We start from the raw sequence: 14,729 nt of genomic DNA on the forward strand, positions 1-14,729 counted from the left end.
GCAGCCCACCCCACCCCCACCTCACCTCTTCCTTTCTTCTCTTTCCCTAACAGTTGCCCACCATTAGTAACTCCCAATATAGAAAAAAAATGGAGTTTAAATATATACTTTTTCATTCCCATTTGAATTGATAGTGTTTTCTTGAAAGATATGTTCTTCCTTTGTTTATTGTGATTTCAAAAAAAATATTCTGTATTTATTCGATTTCTTGGGAAGAAGGGATGTAAGTTGCGGGAGATGAAGAGAGAGAAAATATTTGAATAATAGGCTTCATTTTTTCGGCAAAGAAAATGTGGATGGTGGTCTCAATTTTTTTCGACAAAAAAAGATATAAATGAATAGATGATGATCTCCATTTCCCAATAAAAAACTGTAATGATGATCTCCATTTTTTTCAGGCAAAAAAATAGGATTAATTCTACATCTGAAAATTTAGTAGTACATGATAAGAAGATTAAAAAAAAAAAAAACGAAGTAAATTTGTAAGAAAAAATGGTAATAAATTATTACGAAAGAAATGGTGGCAACAAATAAAGAGAAAGAGATTATTTTTTTTTTTTAAATAATGAAAAAAATTAAAAAAGAAAAGGGAAAACATAAATATATTAATTTCACGCGCCTGACAAGGAGTGCATTACATTTTTTGTGCCACATCTGCATAAAGTGTCTAAGTGGTTTAAATTCGAAAGGTCACAGATGACTATGCGGACAATTTTAAGAGGTCACAGTCCTTGTTCAGGTGTGCAAGTGAATTATGCGGACAATTTTAAGAGGTCACAGATGACTATAGCCATTAATTTTTAACTCAATTTTTTTTGTTTCTTATTTATTTAATCGAAGAATATAATTAATTTTATATTAATTATTATCTCTAATTATTCAATTATCAATCTACTGATTAGTTTTAATCTACTATTTTTTATCTATGGTAGTCAACGAAGGTTTTAGAGTTTTAATCTACTAATTTTTATCTATGGTAGTCAATGAAGGTTTTAGAAATATCTCCAAAGTTCCTGAATTTGCTTTTTAAAATTGTGCGTCTATATATCTTTATATTTTACACATACGTTTTTGCATCTTAAATTTCATGAAACTAACTCGATTCTTATCAAGTGATATTACAAAACTAACCTATCATCGGTATCTAATACTACTATTAGAAGCGTTTTGCTTTTTGATAGAACTACAAGAACACTCGAAATAAAAAATCAATACAAATACTTTGAAGTAAAAGAGATATTAAATGCATTTAAATTGTAAATATATGTTTTGAAATCTATTTTTAATTTTTTTTTTTTGAGATACAAAGCTATTAATAATTTATTATAACTGATTTTAAAAAAAATATATATATATTTTTCAATCAATAATACAACTAATTAATAGAATCTCTCTTGAAACAAGTAGATCTTACTTGCAACCATTATTTTTTTTTGCATAGACAACTATTATAGAACAATTAATATTATTCTAGAAATAATAAATAATACATAAAATTATCCTCAAACTTGACAATCAAATGTACGTACTTTAACACTTTAACTTTACGAATATTTCAATATTCTATTCTAATTTGAAGTGAACTAGATGGAAGAAACAACATGTTAGAACATCTTGCATTAAGAAGCATTTATTTAAGGAGTTAAAAGACATAGACGTCGACATCTTTGAATACAAAATCAAACAACATGATTGGTAACATAAAAAGTGTAAGCATACAAACTATCTTTTGAAGATAGCAATATCCTAATCACATCTCTCACCATATTGGTATCTTTGCAAGCAACATTTTTCAGCTACGATCTAGGAAATGAAAATAAGCATGTCTCCATGATCTCTTGAAAAGCAGTGAACCACAAACACCCCAAAAGCTTAGCGCAAATCCTATAGCCATTGAAATGTAAAACCAATCCACTTCATCTTTATCACTCTCATCATCTTCATATTCGTGATTCAGAATATTGTCATCTAAACTGCAGTTCACCAAGAGTGGAAGTCCGCAGAGTTTGTTTCCTTGAAAACTCGTGGGATCAAAGCTTTGAAGTTGAGTGCTCAATGGTATCACACCTGACAAATTATTATCAGATAGATTCAATAAGCTCAAAGTGGATAAACTTGAAAAGCTTTGTGGGATTTGATCGTAAAATTGATTTTCTGAAAGATCAACAAATTCCAAGACTTTCATTTCACCAATGTTATTTGGAATCCTACCAGTTAGGTTATTATTAGAAAAATCAAATGATCTTAATCCTGCAAGACCTATTAAACTTACAGGAATATCCCCAGAAAGGTTATTTCTAGACATATCCGTACTTGTAAACAACACCAAAATGGTGTCATACTGGTACTTGTTGCCTTTATCCGTCACCATGGCACTCTCTCTCAAAACTCCAAAAAAGTAGGAATAATTAACTCATCATCATCTCCCACTTCCTTTTTTCCTTTGACCATTGCACTGAAATCCCCAATATACCTTGGTATGATTCCAACAAATGTATTATTTGCAAGGTCTAAAATCTGAAGATCTTTGAGTTGACAAAGTTCTTGAAGCAATTCACCATTCCTCAAATTACTCTAGTAAGTTTATTACCATCTAGTCTCAATTCCATCAAAGAAGAAGTATTTCATATCCCTTTGAAAAGAAATTACTCCTACCTTTGAATAATTCAGATACTGATTTTTTGAGAGAGAAAGAAATTCTAATTTCCCTAAAATTCCAATTACATTTGGTAACTTTCCAGAGAGCATATTACCAGAAAGGTCAATATTAGTTATTGAGCTCAAATTTGAAATCAGACTTGAAACTGCTCCCACAAGACGGTTTTCACTAAGGTAAAGTGATTCTAGATCTTTGCATCGATAGAGCCAATTTGGTATGGTGGAGTTAAGGTTATTATCATAAAGATCGAACTATTTAAGTGTTGTTATGTTTCCACTCTTATTTGGTATTGCACCTTTAATACCACTAGAACGGAGGTTAAGATGTTCTAGATTACTTAAATCAAAAAACCATTCAGGTAAAAGACAATTGAAAGAGTTTTCAAAAGCCTTGAAGGTTGTGAGAGAAGTCAAGTTAACTTGAAAGTCGGGAAATGGGCCAGTAAAATTACAATCACTCAAATTAAGAGAAACAAGATTGGAAAGGTTGAAAACCCATTTGGGAATAGGTGAATTAAACCTAGAACTAGAAAGATTGAGGGTTTTCAGTGAAGAAAAATTGTGATGAAGTAGAGTTTTTATATTATTAAGACTACAATTGGATAAACTTAGATCAACCAAAGAAGGAAGCATGTTAATAATCTGTAGCCAATTAGTTGCTTCGCGGAGATCCACATGATACATTTCCAGGTTCTCAAGACTCAAAAGAGTTGGCAACCACTCTAGGTTATCGATCCATAGATAACTAATGTGTAGTTCAATCACATGACGAGTTAGATAATTGTTGCACACAACTCCTTCCCATTCTCAACAATCTTTTCCGACGACCCAAGAAGAGGGAATATCTAAGGGATCATCTACTTCTTTCTTCAAGCTCTCCAATGCTCGTTGTTCATTTTCTCTACAAATGACAAACTTGGTATTTTTCAAAATAAAAAACAAGAGAACCCATAGTGTTATTGCTAACACTTTCATGTTGTGTAATATTTTGGACTGAATAGTATGTGTGGCAAGTATAGTTTCTTGCTATACGTATATATAGCTATTAATAACACATTCTAATCATATATGGTATAGTACTATAATTGAAAATTAATGTGTAGTTTTAGTATGATGATGCATGTAAATGTGGACTGCTTGACTTTAATAAATATAGACGATCTGAAGTGAGCCAGTAAATCTTAAGCTAGCTCCACCACTTTGTTAGAGTTGAAAATTTTAAAGAGTTCTCTTTTTTCTTTAATTGAGGGCCTGTTTGGCCATATGCGATATGAAAACATGATTTGAAATCATGAGATTAAGTAGAAGTTTTGTTTGGACATGCAATTTGAACTTTTTATAGTGTATGTTTCTCATAAACATAAAAAAATTCATAAGTTGTGAAATTATTAAAATTGTCCCAATTCTTTATACAATTTTATCAAATAAACAAAAGTTTATAAAATCTCATAATACATTATCACAAAACTATTATGAAAAACAACATTTATTGATCAAATTTTAATTCAATAAAAAAAAATTAAACATAAGTTGTAGTCTTTAAATAAATTTGATAAAATATAATGAATTTGGTGAATATAAATCGTATAGTAGGAATTGATTTGAAGTAATAATAAATTTTAGGCTGGTGAGAATAATCATTACATGAGATATAAATGGTTTAAAAAGTAACTATAAGAATTATAAATTTTATTTAAATATAAAATAAATGGTTAGTAGATATAAATGTGAGATTTTTATACAAATACTTGAGAGTCAATTTTTATATTTGAAAAATCTCAAATCATGATTTTTGGAGAATTTGAGATTTTAATCTCATAATATAAAATTATGAGATGAAATCAACGTAAAATCACATGTCTAAACATTAATTTCATCTCATAAATTTTGTATTGTGAGATGAAATTTCATGGTCAAATGACTACTAATTAAACAAGTCTTCTCTGCAACTTTATCAAGTGTCCCTGTTTGGGCCATGCATGTCCACCATGCCCACATTGATGAAATCGTTTAGTTGATAAAAGAGGACTTTTCTTAACGTTTTCACATTAGAAGGAAAAGAAAAAAAAAGAAGGATTAATAATAAATACTTCTTTTGTTCCGTATTAGTTATTATATTTATTTATTTTAAATCTTATCCTCATCTCTCAACAAAGCTAGCTACTCTTATTGGTATCTGAATAATCATAACATCATCAACTAATAATCATGTATTTGAACTCAGGATATAATCAATAATATTATTTATTTTCAAGAACAATGAAATAAGGGGAAATAATTGTCTTATAAAATGACAAATGTTTTGAAATAAATTAAATAAGTATTTTAAATAATATTGACAACTAATATAAGACTGAGAGAGTTGCTTCCAAAAAATCAGAGGTTCAATAGGTAGCAATGTGGAAAATCACATATCGCAAGAGAGCTTCAATGGGGTGTAGTCAACTTTCAAATAAGAAACAGATTCGGAGTCTGATGGTAGAGATTTTCTTGAACTTCCTCTTGGTATGGTATGACTCAAAAGACTATCCATCTCTTGTCTGCTATACATTGGGCAGAATAGATTTATGATTGCTTTCGTAAATAATTTTAGTTTTAGAAATTCAAATTTTCAAATGGAGCTTAAGTGAGCTTTGGCTTTCGATAAGGAAATTTATTAAAGAAGGGTAGGATATTGGAAATTGGAATGCATGGTTTTAAACCTATAATGACATTTTTGTGGAAAAAAGGCCCAAAATAGATCATGCTTATTCCTTTTTCATATGGAACACTAATTATCCCTCTGGTTTGTAATTTTGATGCACTTTTGGTCCTCTTAAACTTTCGTGTATTTTTAACATTAGTTTTGTCCACAATTTAGAGTATGGAATGTTCAGTGTTCTTCTTCTATATTTAGTAGAAACAAGAACTCTATGAGGGAAGATGAGAAGAAGAGTGTTCTATTAAGAAAACTGAATTTAGCTGCGAACTTCTTCACTAATTCACTTGAAGCTAACATAAATTGATCGTTGAGTAAGAGTAAAGATAAATTTTGTTGTTTAGCTATAAAACTTGTCCGTGGCTAAATCCTATCTTTTTTAGTCCAAACATCATTGTAGCTAATTAAATCAAGAGTTTACCTTTATTTGTATTGTTGCACATGAAATCTTACATAATGAGCCTTTCGATCTCAAAAAGTAAAGACAAGTTTGAGGGCGGACTAGAACTGCACCAATACTATAAACATGAAGTATTATTAGTGTTTCATGTGAAAAAAATAAGGATAACATTCAGTCTGAACTCAAAGATAAGGGACTATTTTAAGTCTTTTCTCTATTTTTGTGCCTATAAATTATGTCATAAAGGGTAAAATAAAAAATTGATGATAATTTCCTTTTGAATTTTTTTATTTTGCTCATGAACCAATTCCATAAAATTTTGGTATTATGAAAAAAGAATGATCTTTATGAAATATTTGTGGTACAATTTTCTATAACCATTGGATATTGGACTAATATTTTTTTTTATGTACATGATGAATAGGGTTGTGATGCATCAATTCTATTGGATGGAAACAATAATGAGAAAAAAGCAGTCCCAAATTCAAGTGTTAGGGGATATGGACTCATTGATGCTATTAAAGAAGCTTTAGAAGCAGAATGTCAAGGCCTAGTTTCTTGTGCTGACACTATTTCTATGGCAACTAGAGATGCTCTTGTCTTGGTAAATTTTACATTTTATTTCATCATTATTACTTCCATATATCATTAGAGATTTTCTATGTTACAACTATAATTAAGTCCTCTGATCGCTATCGATATGATGTGAGGTTAATTTGCTAATCGTAACGAACTTAATTCTATTTCAAAAAAAAAAAAGACCTCTGACCTAGGTTGAGAAGGGATTGGGGTCACTTTTTTTTAAGGACTTTAGTTCTCAACAAGGCTCGAAGTCCTTTGACTAGATTTGAAATGGATCAGGTAAAACATCCGTTTAAAATATGAGTGAGACTAATTAGTAATTTTCTCTATTTCTTCGATGGTACCATTGATAGTATATATTTCTTTTTTAATCTGTCTCAAAAAGAGTGTTGTTTTCTATATTAGTAAGTTTTTCAGTTTTGAATATTCTATATGACAAGTTTAAGATCATAAGATTTAATTGGATGACACACATCTTTAATCTAAAATCCACAATATTCAAAAGTCTAATTTTGTTTCTTAAGCTCCGTGCATAGTCAACTAACGAGTAATGAGTAACATTTTTCTCCGTAACTTATTTGATTGGCCATGGAGTTAAGGAAAAACTGAAGATTCTTAAAACTTGTGGTCTTAAATATGCTACAATATTTGTACGACTATAATACAATGAGATTAACTTATCTTATTTAGTTTTGATTATGAAGTGTCACGGGCTGGAGGAAAATGGTATGATGTAGAAACAGGAAGAAGGGATGGAGAGGTTTCCTTAGCATCAAATGTGAAACTTCCTGCTGCTACAATTTCAGTGTCTGATTCCATCAAACCCTTTGCAAGCAAAAGTCTTACTCAAACAGACATGGTTTATCTTCTAGGTAATTTTCCATTTTACGGCATGTGCGCACCTCAACTATTTTATCGCGTACATACTATCTCCCACTAGGTGAATATACCAAGTAACTCTATTCACTGAATCTGAGACGGATCAAATTAGAAATTACCTAATATTTTCTTACTTTTACTAAGATTTGAAAAGCGGTGTATTTATGGTTCACTTTTCATTATGTTGCCTAGTGGGACATACCTTTGGATGCTTTCCTTTTTAACCTTTTTATTTTACAACCTTTATCTTATCTTACATATTCTTTTTATGACAATGGTACTCAAACTAGCTTGCGAGTTGCGTGCACCTAGAGTATATACACTATTTTACTAAAAATTCAAAGGTAGAGACATGATTTAAATTTAAGGGTTTTAAGCCATAATCTTCTTTGGTTGCCGCATTTTTAGATAGATTAATTATAATATTTAATAAATTTTTAAACATGAATACAATATTCAAGACAAAATTATATATTGATGAGTTTTGTTGAATCCATAACTCTAGAGTGCATGCTACCTCGTAACAATTAATCAACATGCTATGATGAGTACATGCTGCCTCGTAACAATTAATCAACATGATCGCTGAATAACTTTGACCATCAAAATTTTAGACAGATTGAAAGACATCACTTCCTGAAATTTGAACTCTGATATGATTTTCATCTCATTTCATTGACCGTTAATTACTTGTTTATTTTCAATTCTTGGTGGACACATTGTTGGAGTTGCTCGTTGCTCACTCTTCAAAGATAGAATATACAACTTCAATAAAACTGGTGGTCCTGATCCAAGCATGAGCCCATGGCTATTGGCTGAATTAAAGGATAAATGTCCTAGAATTTCATTAATATTTGATAACACTTATCCTCTTGATGTGAAGACTCCATCTTTGGTAGATAATTCATATTTTCAAGAAATTAAAAAGGGAAATGGGGTTCTTCAAATTGATCAGCAAATAGCATTGGATGAATTGACAAAGAATATTGTTGATGATATTGTTAATGATCCTGATTTTTACACTAAGTTTGGTGAGGCCATGGTGAAATTGGGTAGAGTTGAAGTATTAATTGATGGTCAAGGAGAAGTGAGGAAATCATGTAGGGTTGTTAATAAGAAGCCATTTATTTTTGGAGGGCTCAATTAGAAAAATGTCTATTTTTTGTTAATTTATTTGCTTATTGTATAAGTTTTCTTTGGTTACATTTTTTGTATTGGAGGGGGGGTAGAGACCCCTCCTTCATTGATTATTTAGCATTTGAAATTTTAGTATTGTTGTACTCTTTTTCTTTTGTGTATTTTTTATTCTTCTTTGTAATTTGATTGATTTTTATTGAAACTACTTAATTTTATTTGGAGTTTTTAAAGTGTGAACGAGAAATGAGAAAAAAACATACCTTTTTTATTACACCAAAAATGTATTTTTTGGATTGTACCTTTCCATCTTATGACTCTTTTATTATCTATAAACTCAAAGGTCTTGCCTCAGATTAAATACATCGACAATATTGAAATATAAAAACTTTTTCCTATCAGTTTTTGGATTGTTTTCAAAATAAAGTAAGTGTCGCAGTGAAGTTTGAATTTGCAATTACGATTGCTTGTAGAATTGGGGATGTGATGACACCTATGTAACCCTCGGATAGGCAAGCCTACCCAAGATCACAAAACAAAATACAAAGCACGAACACGCAGAACTAACATTTATGAATCACTATAAGTCATAAAACAATATTTTCTCATAAAACTTATAAAATATGAGGAAAATAGATACAACTCTTCCCAAAACCTAGCCTGAAGCGCTAGGCTCTAAACCTGCACAACAATGTGTTATAAGAACTTGTTTTTACTACTCCTCTAAAAAAGTTGTTTTTTCAATTTACGAAAGAAACTTATTTTCAGAAAAAATATTTTTCAAAATATGAAATAATGAATACATACCAAACACACCTTGAGATATGTTATGAGAACTTGTTGTCTCTTTCCAAGATATGCCAATTCCTAGAAGGACTCGCCTTTTTAGTTTGGATTTCGAGAGTTAAATTTTTAAATTTAAATAGTGAATTCGGATATGAAAAATTCAATTTCTTAAAAATAAAATTTACGTATATGGAAACTACATAAAAAAATACTATTAAGTCAAAATATTTAATTAACATATGTCTCACGACTCTGATTGAAATAAGAAAATTGGAACTATGAAAGAAACACCATTGTTTGAACATCTTAAGAAACATTCATTTGAGGAAGTTGTTAAGACATAAAAGTCTACATATTGAATACAAAATGATTTCTAACATGAGAAATGTAAGCACGCACAGTAACTTTTGAAGATAGAAATATCCTAAACCATATCTCTCAACATATTGGTAACTTTGCAAGTAACATTTCCCAGCTACGGTCTAGAAAACGAAAATAAGCATGTCTCCATGATCTCTTGAAAAACAATGAACCACAAACACCCCAAAAGCTTAGTGCAAATCCTATAGCCATTGAAATGTAAAACCAATCCACTTCATCTTTGTCACTCTCACCATCTTCATACTTGTGATTTGGAATATTACCATTCGAACTGCAGTTCACCAAGAGTGGAAGTCCGCAGAGTTTGTTTCCTTGAAAATTCATGGGATCAAAGCTTTGAAGTTGAGTGCTCAATGGTATCATACCTGACAAATTGTTATCAGATAGATTCAAGTAGCTCAAAGTGGTCAAACTCGAAAAACTTTGCGGGATTTGACCATAAAGTTGATTTTCTGAAAGATCAACAGATTCCAAGACTTTCATGACACCAATGTCATTTGGAATCCTACCAGTCAGATTATTTTTGGAAAGATTAAATGATCTTAATCCTGCAAGACGTGTTACACTTATAGGAATATCTCCAGAAAGATTATTGCTAGACATATCCATACTTGTAAACAACGCCAAAATGGTGTCATACTGGTACATGTTGCCTTTAGTCGTCACTATTGCACTCTCTATCAGAACTCCTATATAATAAGAGTAATTTAAGTCTTCATCATCTTCCAATTCCTTTTTTTTTTTAACCATCGAACTCAAATTGCCAATACACCTCGGTATGATTCCAACAAATGTATTGTTTGCAAGGTCTAAGATTTGAAGATCTTTGAGGTGACAAAGTTCTTGAGGCAATTCACCATCGAATTTATTGGACCGAAGGATAAGGACTATCAAAGTTGGAAACCTCATTCCCAACCAAGATGGTAATTTTCCAATAAACTCATTCTCAGCTAAATCTATTTTATGCAGTTTTGTGCAGTTTTCCAAGGATGAAGGAAACGGACCGTTAAGTCTATTTCTTCGTAAGTCTAATGATCGCAAATTACTCAAAACCTCCATAGATCTTGGTAAGCTTCCAATCAAATTATTGTCCCTCAAGATTAAAACTTTCAACTCCGGCCAATTCATCCAACAATCAGGAATTTCTTCTGATAAATCATTTCCCCCGAGGTTTAAGATTCTCAATTTGTATGATCCATTCTTTGCTTCACACAAAAAGTTAGATAAACCTTTGGAAAAAGAATTGCTTGAGAGATCTAGCTCTCTTACATTGGTTGAAATCAATGGTAATGGTCCACTAAAATTGTTGGAAGCCAAGTACATTAGCGGAGAACCACTCTGCTCATCTGTTGAGATGATTGGAACCTCACCAACAAAGTGGTTATGAGAAAGATTGAGTAATCGAATTTGAGAAGACAAGTTCCAGAACCAAGTTGGAACCTCACCTTGTATTCCACAATCTGATATGTCGACATACATTATCTGGTTCTGAGTTCGGAGCCACATGGGAAACGAAGGGCCTATATTCCAGCCGCCTATTAACATTGTTGTGGCTTGAAAAGACGGAATCCAATTCCGACTCACTTTTAAAGTCAGATTATTTCTAGATGCATAAAAGTATTGTAAATGTGTTAATTTAGAGAAATGACTTTCCGTTACAACGCCTTCCAACCTATTGTTATAGATGGAAAAGTCTTCTAGCATTGAAAGTTGGCCAACACTTTCCGGAAGAGCTCCTGTGAGTTTATTCCAACCTAGTCTCAAAGTAGATAAAGAAGAAGTATTTCGCAATGGCACTGAAAGGAAATTACTCCTAACATTGAATAATTCATATATATCTCCCTCAAACAGATTTCCTGAGAGTTCAAGGTATCCTAATTTCCCTAACTTTCCAATTACATTTGGTAACTTTCCAGAAAGCATATTATTAGAAAGGTCAATAATAGTTATTGAGCTCAAATTTGAAATCAGACTTGAAACTGTTCCTTCAAGACGATTTAATCCAAGTTGAAGTGATTCTAGATCTTTGCATTGATAGAGCCAATTTGGTATAGTGTAGTTGAGGTTATTGCTAGAAAGATCAAGATGTTTAAGTTTTGTTATGTTTCCGCTCTTACTCTGTATCACACCTTCAATGCCACTAGTAGAAAGGTCAAGATGTTCAAGATTATTCAAATCAAACAACCATTTGGGTAAACGACAATTGAAAGAGTTTCCAGAAGCCTTGAAGGTTGTGAGAGAAGTCAAGTTAACTGGACCGTCAGGTAACGGGCCAATAAAATTACAATCACTCAGGTCAAGAGAAACAAGATTGGGGAGGTAGAAAACCCATTTGGGAACAAAAGAATTTAAGTTGCGATTCTCAGAAAGATCGAGAGACTTGAGTGAGGAAATATTGTGATGATCAAGTAGAGGTGCTATATGATGAAGACTACAATTGAATAAACGAAGATCAACAAGAGAAGGAAGCATGTTAATAACCTGTGGCCAATTATTAGCTTTGCTAAGATCAACACTTTCCATCTCCAAGTTCTCAAGACTCGAAAGACTTGTCAACCACTCTAGGTTATTGATCCTTAGATATCTCGACTCAAACCAATCAAAATAAATGCTTAGCACAATCACATGACGAGTGAGATTGTTGCACACGACCCCTTCCCATTCACAACAATCTTTTCCGACAACCCAAGAAGAGAGAATATTTGAGGGATCGTCTACTTCTTTCTTCAAGGTCTCCAACGCTTGTTGCTCATTTTCTCTGCAAATCCCTACACAAACAACAAACTTGGTATTTGTCAAAATAAAAAACAAGAGAACCCATAGTGTTATTGCTAACACTTTCATGGTGTGTAATGTTTTAGACTTGCAAGTGAAAAGTATTTGGGTAAAGTATGTGTTTGCTTATATTTTTCGCTAGGCCAAGTAATATGTATTTATAGCTATATCAAGAAGATGTTTTTAATTTTTTCTTCTTTATTCCTTTTAAATTGTATTTATAAATCAAGTCAACAAGTCTTCTCTACAACTTTATCAAATGTTCATAAGTTCCCAAGTTGCCCTTCTTTCACGCATAATTGACTTGTTAGAATGGGAATTTTGTTCTTTATTTGACTAGTTATTACTTCCTTTATCTTTATATATATATAACTAATTTAGAAACTAATTACTTAAATACACTCTAGTTTATAATACTATGAATCTTATTAGATTTTGGTGCATTCAGATACGTTCAGATACATGTGGTTAAAATTAGGTGTAATTTGTTCTAGATACACTGTATCCAAATGAATTTGCATGTATTGATATGACAAATCTCCCCCGCCTCCCATCCATCTCTCTCGTCACTCTCCTATGTATCTAGCATCCCAAATTCATGTGAATCTCACTTGTTACATACAGATGCATGTATATATCTAGTATGGTTCGCGGTTTGCATGCATCTCAGATACTTAAATTGTATGTAGTAATTAAGTCAAGAAGACTCCAACAAGTTATTGGTAGTTTGAATATTGTCAAATTAGATTTGGTCAGGTCAATAAGAAAATATTGTCAAATAAAATAAAATGGATGAAGTGATATAAAGTGAGCAGAATATTGAAAGCTTGATTAATTTTCTTATCTTTTTCCTTTGTGGCAGACAAGTGAGGCCCCATTGTAATTGATTCATGCTTTTGGAATAATACTATGCACCATTTTTTGTCTTAATTATTCCTCTACACTCTCAGTTTATTTCCAGAATTTTGAGCAATAACGAAGCAAGCCGAGGATATTTTCATCAAGTAAAAAGGTGAGTCAACTCATCTAATATTTGGTATTAATATCCGGTGCGGGTTAATTCTTGCCGCGTGAGAGGGAGGGGTGTTATTTTGGAACTGATTTGAAGTTTTGATGATTTAACAAACTTCGAAATTTAACGAGAATCAAGTACATGAGAGACTGAGAGTTTTCATACACGAAAAAATCAGTTGTCTAAAAGTTGCAACTTTGTCAAATCTACTGTGGTTGGTGCACGTCTTTTTAGAATTGCAGGCTCTCATAACTCATATTTAATTACCTATTTAGTAACAATTTTCTTCTTTCATGCTATATCTTGATTTTTGATTATATGAGTCTATGAGACATCACGCAAAGAATAATTAGCATATTGAAATTTTTTTTTCTTGTGATGAATGGTTGGTACATCTAATATGAGAATTGTATTGCAGGAACTATATCAGGAAATACAACCCAACAAATAAAAAAGTTGTTGGGTTAGAAATTGTGGGGTCTCGTTTGATGTAGTTGTCTTTAACTTTTTCACATTGATAATAAATAATCCTTCGTCTCATATAGTAAAACATTACTAAATTAATATTTGATTAATTAATAATCTCTTTAAAATAATATTTTTATTTGATTCCAACTTCAACTAGTGGAAAAAATCACACATTTCGATAAGATAATATATTTTTAGAAAATCCTTATATAAATAAATGGTCTCATTAATATTATAAATTAATAATTCTTTAAAAGTACAAACATATCTAAGACAATTTGGTGAAATATGATTCTATTGTATTTTGTTTTTTGGTAAAATTTAAATCTAGTCGAAGCTATCTCTAACTTTTCTTATTTCATCAAAAAATTTCGGTGTTGTCTTTTCGAACTACACCATAAAATTGTGAAAAGTTATAGTCTTCTTGTCACGCCCCGAGCCTACACCCTGGACGTGGCCAGCACTTGAAGACCATCGCTGGTCCCCAAGCGAACCCTCATCCTGGCTGACTCCAAGCGGAAGACTAACTTGAGCATACAAGAGCTTAAAACTGAATAAAAGTTCATAAACTCAACTTTACAAATATTTAACTCAAGAGAAAACTCTGTTTAATAGAATATATATACAACTCGCCATAAGAGGCAACTTTAGTCTTTAAAACATTTAACAAAAATAAATGAAAAGACTTCTGAAACTCTACTGTCTATCTATGAAGCCTCTAACTGATAAAGATGGAAGCCGGGACAAGACCCACGACCTCCTAACAACTGATACAACTGAAAGGTAAATGAAATCCTCCGGAAGCAAAGAGGCTTGTCATAGCTAACTAGAACTCCCGGATGTATCAACGAATCTCCTATTGATGATCCTGAATACATGTGTCTGCATCATAAGAAGATGTAGGCCAAATGGCTCAGTACGTGGAATGTACGAGCATGTAAGGGGAATTCTAAAGC

At 31.7% G+C, this 14,729-nt stretch overlaps 2 protein-coding genes across 2 annotated transcripts; one reads left to right on the forward strand and one right to left on the reverse strand.

The window, feature by feature from the left end:
- Nucleotides 1-5,055: 5,055 nt before the first annotated feature.
- On the forward strand, nt 5,056-8,364 carry LOC107057931 (peroxidase 57-like). The gene is made up of 3 exons (XM_015303080.1): nt 5,056-5,163; nt 6,181-6,360; nt 8,101-8,364. The coding sequence occupies exons 1-3, from the start codon at nt 5,056-5,058 to the stop codon at nt 8,362-8,364; spliced, it is 552 nt and encodes a 183-aa protein (XP_015158566.1).
- A 1,211-nt stretch (nt 8,365-9,575) lies between these two features.
- On the reverse strand, nt 9,576-12,362 carry LOC102593754 (LRR receptor-like serine/threonine-protein kinase FLS2). Its single transcript, XM_006362577.2, has one exon. The coding sequence runs from the start codon at nt 12,360-12,362 to the stop codon at nt 9,576-9,578; it is 2,787 nt and encodes a 928-aa protein (XP_006362639.1).
- Between the last annotated feature and the right edge of the window lie 2,367 nt (nt 12,363-14,729).

This window comes from Solanum tuberosum, unplaced genomic scaffold (assembly GCF_000226075.1).
Source record: "Solanum tuberosum cultivar DM 1-3 516 R44 unplaced genomic scaffold, SolTub_3.0 scf00394, whole genome shotgun sequence".
Taxonomy (NCBI): domain Eukaryota; kingdom Viridiplantae; phylum Streptophyta; class Magnoliopsida; order Solanales; family Solanaceae; genus Solanum; species Solanum tuberosum.

Coding starts and splice junctions, on each gene's coding strand:
- LOC107057931 (XM_015303080.1), top strand. CDS start 5,056: ATGTGGAAAATCACATATCGCAAGAGAGCTTCAATGGGGTGTAGTCAA. Junction 5,164..6,180: donor TTTTCTTGAACTTCCTCTTG/GTATGGTATGAC, acceptor CATGATGAATAG/GGTTGTGATGCATCAATTCT. Junction 6,361..8,100: donor CTAGAGATGCTCTTGTCTTG/GTAAATTTTACA, acceptor CTTGATGTGAAG/ACTCCATCTTTGGTAGATAA.
- LOC102593754 (XM_006362577.2), bottom strand. CDS start 12,362: ATGAAAGTGTTAGCAATAACACTATGGGTTCTCTTGTTTTTTATTTTG.